The sequence below is a fragment of the Propithecus coquereli genome, unplaced genomic scaffold (assembly GCF_000956105.1).
Source record: "Propithecus coquereli isolate 6110/MARCELLA unplaced genomic scaffold, Pcoq_1.0 Scaffold378, whole genome shotgun sequence".
NCBI lineage: Eukaryota > Metazoa > Chordata > Mammalia > Primates > Indriidae > Propithecus > Propithecus coquereli.
In genome coordinates, this window is record NW_012149485.1 from 770,789 (window position 1) to 780,639 (window position 9,851).

The following is a 9,851-nucleotide window of genomic DNA, read 5'->3' on the forward strand; positions in this document are numbered from 1 at the left end:
GTCACCTTCTACCCTTCACTGGTTTCGCTGCACTCCCAACCTTCCTCTTTTATCTTCTGCATCTTCCAGCTCTTTAAGCAACTACAAGTCTCTCTTTCTTGACGTGCAGTGTCGCATATCCAGGATGCCACCCGTCTTCTCAGCTACCCCAGGCTGGCTGGTTAAGAATTTTCACAAGGGCAGTCCTTTGAGTATGACCCTAAAGCAAAGTTTTCATAAGGCCTACTAAGTGGAGGAAAAAAATGAAACTTCTCTTTATCCATCTTGTTTCTAGTAACCCTCCCCCCATGACCTAATAATTATAACTCACATTTATTGAGTACTCACTAGATGCAGGTTCCTGTGCTAAGCAGACATTAAAATTCACAGCCACTCATAACAACCTGGGGACACTAAAAGATTTAGCCAAGTCATTCTGCTAGAAAGTAATAAAGCTGGGATTTGAACCCAAGGTGCTTCAAGAAGGGACCCCAACATGTTTTCCCACCTTTTGCTATACCACATACACAGGACAAAATGGCATCAGGGAGAGGAGACCCTGATGATGCCTGGGGCTCAAATGCCACATCTGTCCACGCACCGCTGTGCTGTCACCCCATTCTGCTGCTGATGTGGTCTCACGAATTACAGAATCTGCATGAAAGGATGACTCTGATCTAGGATTGAAAGGCCCTGCAACCTTCCCTAGTCCCTGGGCATTATGGGAGAGTGACCCAGAAAATCAAATGCAGAGAAGTGTCCTGAAATATAGGCGGTCTCGTTTGAGGCACAGTAGAACCTATTAGCTTGAAAAATTGGTCTGGAAATCTTATTAAAAGAGACAAATCATTCCGCATTCTCTCCAGACTGAAAATATTGAGGGTAATAGGCTTTACCTGATGCCTCGAATCCACCCACCTCATGTCAAGATCACAGCCAAACTCTGGCGAGGCTAAATTCAATGCAGATGATAAAGGCAATTATTTTTTTTAATGGGCAGTGCTGATTAATTCTGATTTTTCTGGCCAGTCACAGACTTATCTGTACCAGGTCCTCATTACGGTGAAGGTTACAAGGCGGAAGAGCCAATGGCAAAGAGAAATGAAGTTCAAATTGTGGATTTGTCATTATTGCACAGCTCAGCAGATGATTGACCAGCCATGGAGGCCCCTGGGACCCTAGCCCTCCCTGCCCTCCCCGCCACACACACACACACACACACACACACACACACATACACACACGCACACATTGTTCCTTTCTCAATATGCTTAATCAACCCCCAGTAGAGATGCTGGGAAAACAAGGCACCATTGCATGATGAAAATCAGCCTTGCACATCTTTGCTATGTAAGAGAAGTGCTAATGTATATATATTTAAATGCTTCAAATGTATATGTTAACTATTATCATTATTATTATTTTTGTTGAGCACTGATGGGGGGTTTCAATAATAGTATGAATCACTGTAGTTTAGTGACTGCTTATTCTGTGCCTGACACTGTGGGAAGGGATTTATTTATATAAATCATCTCCTTTATGCTCTGAACAACCCCATCAAGCAGGGGTTGGCAAACTTCTTCTGTAAAGAACCAGACAGGACATGTTTTAGGCTTCGCAGGCAATATGGTCTATGTTGCAACTACTCTACTCTGTGACTGTAGCATGAAAGCAATCACAGACAATATGTAAACAAATATGTGTAGCTGAGTTTCAACAAAACTCGATTTGCAAAAACAGGTGGCTGCCCGGATTGGGCATGTGGGCCATAGAATGCCAGCCACTGCTATAAGATGAACGATGTTATTCCTCAGCTAGAATTTGGGGTTTCCACAGCTAGGAAGGTGGGAGATGTGATTTTTCTCTCTCTTATGTCCCTCTTCATCCCTGCTCTTCCCTTATAAGTTCTAGTTCTGGAGGAAGGAGAGAATTAAAGACATTCTTTGCTTGTGAACTCCCAGGTGCAGTGGCTGTTCTTGATCAATAAACAAGAGAGCAATTGCTCCCTTTCATGAAAACCCTGCATCCAAAGGGGTGGGTCACCTCTGCCAATCTAGCCCCTTGTCTGCAAGCTTGGGGTAGGCTGTGGCAGACCCTACTGATGAGACATTCAATCCTAAGATGCTTTCAGAAGCCTTGAGGAGTCTTTGTGAATCTTGACTGTATCTTCAGGGCAACCCCCAGACTTGACTTCTTTGTCCCTAGCAAGCCTGCAGCCCCAGTCTTAGCTCTCCTCTGTCCCCCAGCTCTGGGGCCTGTTGATCTAGGCAGGGTCCATTTCTATGCCCCTTGGGAATCAGGAATGTGTCCCTCTCTGCAGCCACATACCCTGCCACCCACCTCAATATTCTTTCCTCAACTGGAGTCATCTCATGGCCCAACAGATGCAAGGAAATGAAGTATCTGTCTCTCCATAAGCTTAAAAAATAATTTGTGGTCTTAGACTAGGGTTTCTCAATCTCTGCAGTGTTGACAATTGGAGCTAGATGACTCTTGGCAGGGAGGTACACTGGGCATTGTAGGATGTTGAGCAGCATCTTGGCCTCTACTCACTAGATGCCCATAGCAACCCCCAGGTGTGACAATCAAAAATGTCTTTAGACACTGCCAGATGTCCCCTGGGGGACAAAACTACCTCCAGCTAAGAACCTCTGTCTTAGACTGAAGGGGAACCATTGACTTTCGCTCTTAGCTGTGAGTTCAAATTCCCAATTCCAGATAAACAGGGAAAATCACAGGCAAGATCTCAACACCATGTGGCATACCTTTTGGTGCAAAGTAAGTGTAATTATCCGCACTTCACATATGAGGAAACTGAGGCCTGGGCCACACAGCTAGTAAGCGGCAGAGCCTGGATTTGGACCAAAGACTGATGTCAAAACTCTATATTTTTAAAACTACTCATGATGTGATCATGAATGAGCAAGATGAAGGTTTTCTTGGAATGGGAAAAAGTTTGCCATGATCTGTGTGGTGATAAAAAAAAAAAAAAAGACTGTATTTTCTCTTCCCCGAGCGTTCTATCTGATTCTGACAGTGGGGCTTCGAGGTGGGTATTATTCTCCCTATTTTACAGATTAGGAAGCTGAGGTCCAGCAAGCCTAACACATGGCTTGAAATCCACATGGCAAAATGTTTAGGCCCAGTGTTTCTGTGCTCAGCGGCTTGACATTTCAACACCAAAGGGGAAGCTGAGTCTGATTTCCTACATAATACACTCCCTTTCCAGCCAAGGTATCCTGCCAGCAATAGAAAAATCTCAGTGATCCACGTGACTGATGACCCCCCCTTGTCTTTGGCCTTTTTCTGTGACCTCTCTCCTTGTCCCAGCTGTGTATGCAGTACTGGCCTGAGAAGACCTCCGGGTGCTACGGACCCATCCAGGTGGAGTTCGTCTCTGCAGACATCGATGAGGACATCATCCACAGAATATTCCGCATCTGTAATATGGCTCGGGTAAGTGTAGGGCCGCCATAGCTCGCCGTGCCCCTCCCCCCCCAAAAACAGATGGAGGCTGCCGGGAGAGGATCTGCCGAGCCAGCCAAGAGTGTGGGTTACACTCTCCCATAATCTCTTCCTCGGGGAAGTGATGCCTTTGCTGATTCCAGCCCAGACCCAGCAGTGACTGCAACACAGAGATGCAAAGAGTGACATCCAACCTGCCATCTGCCTGTTTCCTGACACACTTGCTGCCATGTAGACAAAACTTCTCAGACGTTAGCTCTTCCCCACTGTGTCACACTGCTTTAGAGAGTGGATGTGGCCTTTGATTGCATCCAATAAGATTTGGACCAGGTCCTGCAAACAGCAAGATGAAAAATAATTAGTTGCTTCCATAAGGATATTCACTAGCTGAATGGAGGAGTACTGGGTGGCAGGGGGTAGATTAGTAATCTATGAATGGTGGTTAACTAAAGCAACTTTGGTCTCTACTGGGGGCCCAGGGTGAATGGCACTCAGCCCCTACCCTCAGAGTTCACTACTGAATGGGAAAGTGAGATACGTTCTAGCACATGAGCCTCAGGGGGAGAGAAGAACTCTGCCCATTGTAGTCAGAGAAGCTTTTCCTAAAGAAAGGATATTTGAATTGGATTTTGAAGGCTGAATAGGAGTTTTCCAGATAGAGAGAAGTTCAGGGTAGTCAGGGCAGGAAAACCAATGTGCACAAGAGTATAAAGGTAGGTTTATAGCTTGTGACTCTCCCCACGAGGACATGGCTTAGATCCCTTTAGCCTGTCTTCCACTGCAATGCTACAGCCCCCAGGGTATCTGGAAGGCTTGCATCCCCAAGCATCCCCAGCAGAACAGCCCTAACAGCCTCTCTATCCTCAGCCACAGGACGGCTATCGTATAGTCCAGCACCTCCAGTACATTGGCTGGCCTGCCTACCGGGACACACCCCCCTCCAAGCGCTCTCTGCTCAAAGTGGTCCGACGGCTGGAGAAGTGGCAGGAGCAGTATGACGGGAGGGAGGGACGCACTGTGGTCCACTGCCTGTGAGTACTGGGGAGGTGTCGCCGGTGCAACGGGGTGATAGGTGATAGAGCATCCTTGCAGATGCCTCTCAACATTCCCTAAAAGCCAATGGTTCATTCAAAGTAATTATAATCCTTTAATGGGATGGGGCTGCCAATTTGTTGTCCTGAACTATTGTTATATGACATATTGTTGATACAAAACCTGATGGCCTTTCCACAAACATGGGAGGAGAATGGCAGACCACTCCCCAATGCTCCCAGTAAGGAGATGAGCCCCACGTGCTGTGTCCTGCTAGTCACAAGAAAGCTCAGGACAAAGTGGGTCCCACTGACCAGAGCCTCCTTTATTATCTCCTGCAGGAGAAGGAGATGAGAAAAGGGAAGGTATTGATTAAGTGGGTTTAATTTAAGCAGACATTTTAAATGAATCATTCATTCCATTTGTGAGATAGATATTATCATTTGGGGAAACTGAGGCACAGGCAAGGTAAGCTAGGCAGGTAATCAAGACAGGGGCTATGATTTGCATTCACTGGGCTCTAAGCTAAAGCACCATCTATTAACCCACACTGCCTCTGAGTAAACCAAAGGACTTGTCCACTGTGTCTCCCTCCTGGGGTATCTCTACTATTGGCTTAGTGGGGACACAAGGACACAGAGAGCCTGACAGATGGATTCCAAGGACCCTGGGAACACTGTTTCCCAGGGGCACAATGGGATCAAGGCCAATGTGTTTATAGCTCCATTACTGGTGTGAACTGGAGCCTTTGCCTCGTGTCTTTGAATGGGCACTACCTGGTCAAATGAACTCTGGTTCATTACGCTGGGTAGAGGTCAGGACCGTTAGAGGACTGTGGCTGACAAGCTGTGTAGCATCCAGAAAACCACTTCATTTTGTGAGCCTCAGTTTCCGCATCTATCCAGTGGGTATGTTGAATTAGATAATCTTCAGACCCCATGGTGCTTTGATATGAAATAGTTAGAAAATAAATGCAATTTATCTGCCAATATAGAGATCAAAAAAGTCGTGGTAGCAAATATGCAAATGTTGTAAATGTGATTACTTAAAAGAGCAAGGGTCACAGAGTCTACCATTGGAGTCTAAAGTGACCACAGAGAAGGAGTCTACAAAGATCTCGGACCCAAAACAAACCTGCAGACATAACAGCTATGTGCAGGATGTTTGAGTCACAATCATTCACTTTGCTTCTTAGAACATAAATGATTTAGGGAGAATTTTAGAAGACCTCCCTCTTTTAAAATGTTGTGTTAAAGAAATTTGGACCAAGGTCTTCTCTTTTTCAGAACAAATATTTCTGGAGCAGGTAGAGGCATTAAGAATATCTTACTGACCTCAGAATTAAGTTCAGTCTTTTCAAAACCAGCTAATTGCTCTCCTTCTATCAAATAGGCAGTGCATGCACACATCAGAATAGTCGGAGAGCTTAAAGGAGGTTAGACACACACACACACACACACACACACACACCATAACCCCTTTCCGAAAGGATACTAATCTCAGAGTGGAGTTTGGAATCTGGGAAGATGCTGTGTGGTGTCCCAAGTCAGGTCAGTGAGTGACATCAGCCAGGCCAAGCCGGCTCTGCCCACATCCCAGAAGCTGGCGGCCGGTGTTCTGTCAAATAATCCCTGCTGCCTGTAGTTCCCTCCCACACATGCAAGTGACCTCACCATTGGCACAGAGCCACACCCATCCCTTCAGAATCTCACTCCACCGGACCCTGAGATGCCTGTGTCCACTCGACTCTTCCTCTGAATTCTGTTATTGTTGCTTCAGAAATCACTGGTCCCTCCTTCCTGGAGTCCCTCCCTGCTCTCCCTCTGTTTGTTCTTTAGCCCGCTTTTCTTGCAGGAGTACCTATTTATCCACGTCCCCCCAACCGAGATGACGGAAGTTTGAACCAAAGGAAAGCACAGGGGTGTCCTTCTATCAACAGGGACCTTGGTATCCTTGAAGGCCACAGACTCCTTTACAGACTCTGAAATGCAGGCACCACCCAGTGAATGGAAGGCAACTATCTGTACTTGAAACATCTGGCTGTTGGGTGTCCTGTAGATAAAACATCTGGGAGATTGACTAAGTCCCTTAGTTTCCATCCAGATGTTCTTCAGACACAGACCATTACGTGAAATCATTAGTTGCTCCTGGCAACACGCCCAGGAGTTCTGAATCAGGAGGATTCCTAAAAGCACTTTATGTAAAGAGTTTGAAGGATGTTTCCATGAAGATGAATTATGGAGCCTCAGAAAGAAAGAGTAACAGGGATGGCCCTGACACGAGCCCTCTGTCCCTATACTCATGATCAGTAGGGTCTTGCTTAACCCAAGATGTACAGTAGAGACGTGTCATTTCAAGATATGGCCTCTCAGGCCAACCCCAGCCCCTGCCTCCAAGCCTGGGCTGGCTGGTCCTAGGCTAACAGAGTATTGCTACCCTTAGTGAGGAATGGGAAGAACTAGCAGGAAAATCACCTGGAAATTGCTATTGCCTTTATTGGATGTGTAGATAGACCCAGAGCATCCTTTTGGACAAGGCACTGTGTGTACACAGACACAATATCATCCTGCCCTGGAAGTCAGTGTACCTTGGGCGACTGTAATGTGCTCATAGAACCAAGGAAACATCAAGCCAACTCCAACTAAACTCTTAAAGGTCATCCAATCCAACTCCTTCACTATACGAATGGGGAACTTGCGGCCCAGATGGGGATGTGATTTTCCCAAAGTCAGAGCAGGTTCATGGCACAGGGGAGACTCAAACCATAAGTCACGGTTCAGGCTAAAGCTTTCCCCATTGCCTTTTCATGCATTTGCTGGGGCAGCCACTCCCCACTACTACTGCTGTGGCTTTAGGGTCAGAAGGAGCAGGGGTCACCTGGGAATGGGGCTCACCTCTCCACTCTGTGTTTAGGAACGGGGGAGGCCGCAGCGGAACCTTCTGTGCCATCTGCAGCGTGTGTGAGATGATCCAGCAGCAAAACATCATTGACGTGTTCCACATCGTGAAAACATTGCGTAACAACAAATCCAACATGGTGGAGACCCTGGTGAGTGTCCCAAGATCTATCCTCCAACAGCCAAGGGCTGGCTGCAGTTCCCATGACCTGAAGCCAATGACATCCCATAGTAAAAGCGCTCAATAGCTGGGTGCTGACTGAGGACCCGCAGTCTGTGCCCTTGGCATTCACTGTTGTCTGCCCACTTTCTCCCCCTTCCAACGTCCCCAATTTCTCCTTCCTGCAGGGGAATCCAAATATTAACCCTGGCACACCTACTTTGTTTTACTTTCTGCCCATTCCTTAAGAAAGTGCCATTAATTCGGGCTTAAAGGAAAGGCGTCCGGATTAGTAGAATGTGAATTATGTTTTCAATTCAGTCCAATTCTATTCTAATTCATTTATGCTAATGCTCACGGTTTAGAACATTGAACTAGGACGCTGTGGGGGAAAGGGTGGTGACGAGAATGGGCAGGCAGAGCCCCAGATAATAGGGCCTGGTGCCGTTGCGGAGACAGACCATACGCAAGACCTGCAGACCGACTCAAAGCGCAGGTCACATTCAGGACAAGGTCCTGTGCAAAGCGTGATCCACAGACCAGCGGTGGCAGCATCGCCTGGGAGCTTGTTGGAAATGCAGAACCTTGAGTCCCACTCCAGGTTTCCTGCATTGAAATGTACATTTTAAAAAGATTCTTGGGTGCCTTGTATGCACGTTGCAGTTTGAGAAGCACTGTTGTATGAAACAGTAAAAAGAAAGGGAGTGATCCCAGTTGGGCATTCAAGAAAGCTTGAGTAGAAGCAAGACTTTGAAGGATGCCCAGATGTGGGTAATATTGAGTTGACTTAGTATGGAGGTAGATGAAGTTTTCTCCCAGACCTGTACCTCTAAACTAAATGCACTTTCTCGTTCCTTTTCATCCCTCTCTTGTCTCCTGTGCTCCTCTCAGGAACAGTATAAATTTGTATACGAGGTGGCACTGGAATATTTAAGCTCCTTTTAGCTCGATGGGCTGGGGAACCTGCTGGAGCCCAGAGCCTGCTGCAGCCAAGCCCCCTTTTCTGTGACTGGCAGTGACCGAGGTGCCACCCCTGCCCAACTCCAAGAAGAAGACTGATGGCCCAATGTTCCGCGGTGGGCTCTGCACCCTCCGAGGGGTCTCCCAGAGCTGTGGGAGATGCTGCTTCCCTTCCAGCCCAACCAGCCACAGCCATGGGCCCAGGCAGAAGGGCGCCCCCAAGCAAGGCCTCAGATTTCCAGTTCCCAGACCTCTTGCTTTTGTTCGTTCTGAGTTTGTGAACCTCGTGGCAGCCGGCTGTACAGGTGCTGGGGAGCAGGGGGCTCAGCAGTGTTTCGCCTGCCCTGCTTCTCCTAGGATGGGAGGAGATGTGTGTTCTGCTCCTCCGTGTCATGGAAGAGATTGGGGCTCTTGGGGGTCTCTGCTCTGCTGTCCCCTGCAATCTCCTTCGGGGGCCTCTGGCACCAGACACCTGCAGTCTGGACCAGTGTGGCCTTGGGGTACACCCTAGGCCACAGCAGAGGGCCCCATCCTCACACTGAACCTGCATGGGGCTTGTGGCCCACGACACTCCGTACCCCTTCCCCAGCCCAGGCCTTAACCATCTGTCATTCACTGGCCAACAAGCTGTGTCCACAGCACTCTTCGAGAAAGGTTTTCTTTGCTTTTGGAGGGGTGGTGGGAGGGGGTGGAACTGCAGGGATCTCGGCTGCTGCTCCTTATCTTTGTAAAAAGGGACCACCTCCCTAGGGCAGGGCTGACCCATAAAACCTGACCCCTGTGTCTCTTTGGTGGTAGCTTTCTTTTGGAGAGACAAGCCGGATAAGATTTGATTATTTTCCAAAGTGTATGTGAGAAGAAACTTTCTTTTGGGGAGTGTGAAATCTTAGTCTCTTATGTCAAAAAAGGGAAGGGGGTAGTTTGCGTGTGTAGCTCTAAGAGAAATCCCTGGCAATGTCCCTAAAATGTTCCACCCTGGGACAGCCCAGCCGTTGAGCAAGGCAGAGATGAGCTAGTCCGGAGATGGTCCCTTTGGTGTCTGGAGTGTGTAGAGCCTCAGCCTTGAGCATAACTGTGATCTCCACCTTCAAACTCCTTCCTAGAGAAACCAGCTGCCACCTTGGAAAAGACCATTGTGGACCCAGTTATACTTTGATTTAAAGTGAGCCAAGGGAATCAGGCCTGGGGGTCCAGGGTCTTGTTCAAAGTATGAGTGCGTCAGAAGGGGCCAACACTTGCTAAGTCACAACTGTATGGCAGGCGTCATGCTTGGCACTTTCTGTGTGACATCTCACGTCGTCCTTACAACCCCCGGGACAGAGCAATTAGCTCGTTACCATCTCCGTTTCACAACTGAG

At 47.9% G+C, this 9,851-nt stretch overlaps 1 protein-coding gene across 1 annotated transcript in view; it reads left to right on the forward strand.

The window, feature by feature from the left end:
• Nucleotides 1–8,492, forward strand: part of PTPRT (protein tyrosine phosphatase, receptor type, T) — a 734,792-nt gene extending 726,300 nt beyond the window's left edge. The window contains exons 28-31 of the mRNA XM_012652055.1: nt 3,310–3,435; nt 4,312–4,475; nt 7,390–7,525; nt 8,425–8,492. Of these exons, the coding sequence (XP_012507509.1) occupies nt 3,310–3,435; nt 4,312–4,475; nt 7,390–7,525; nt 8,425–8,478 (480 nt within the window). The 3' untranslated portion in view covers nt 8,479–8,492. The remainder of the gene's footprint in view (nt 1–3,309; nt 3,436–4,311; nt 4,476–7,389; nt 7,526–8,424) is intronic.
• Nucleotides 8,493–9,851: the final 1,359 nt, after the last annotated feature.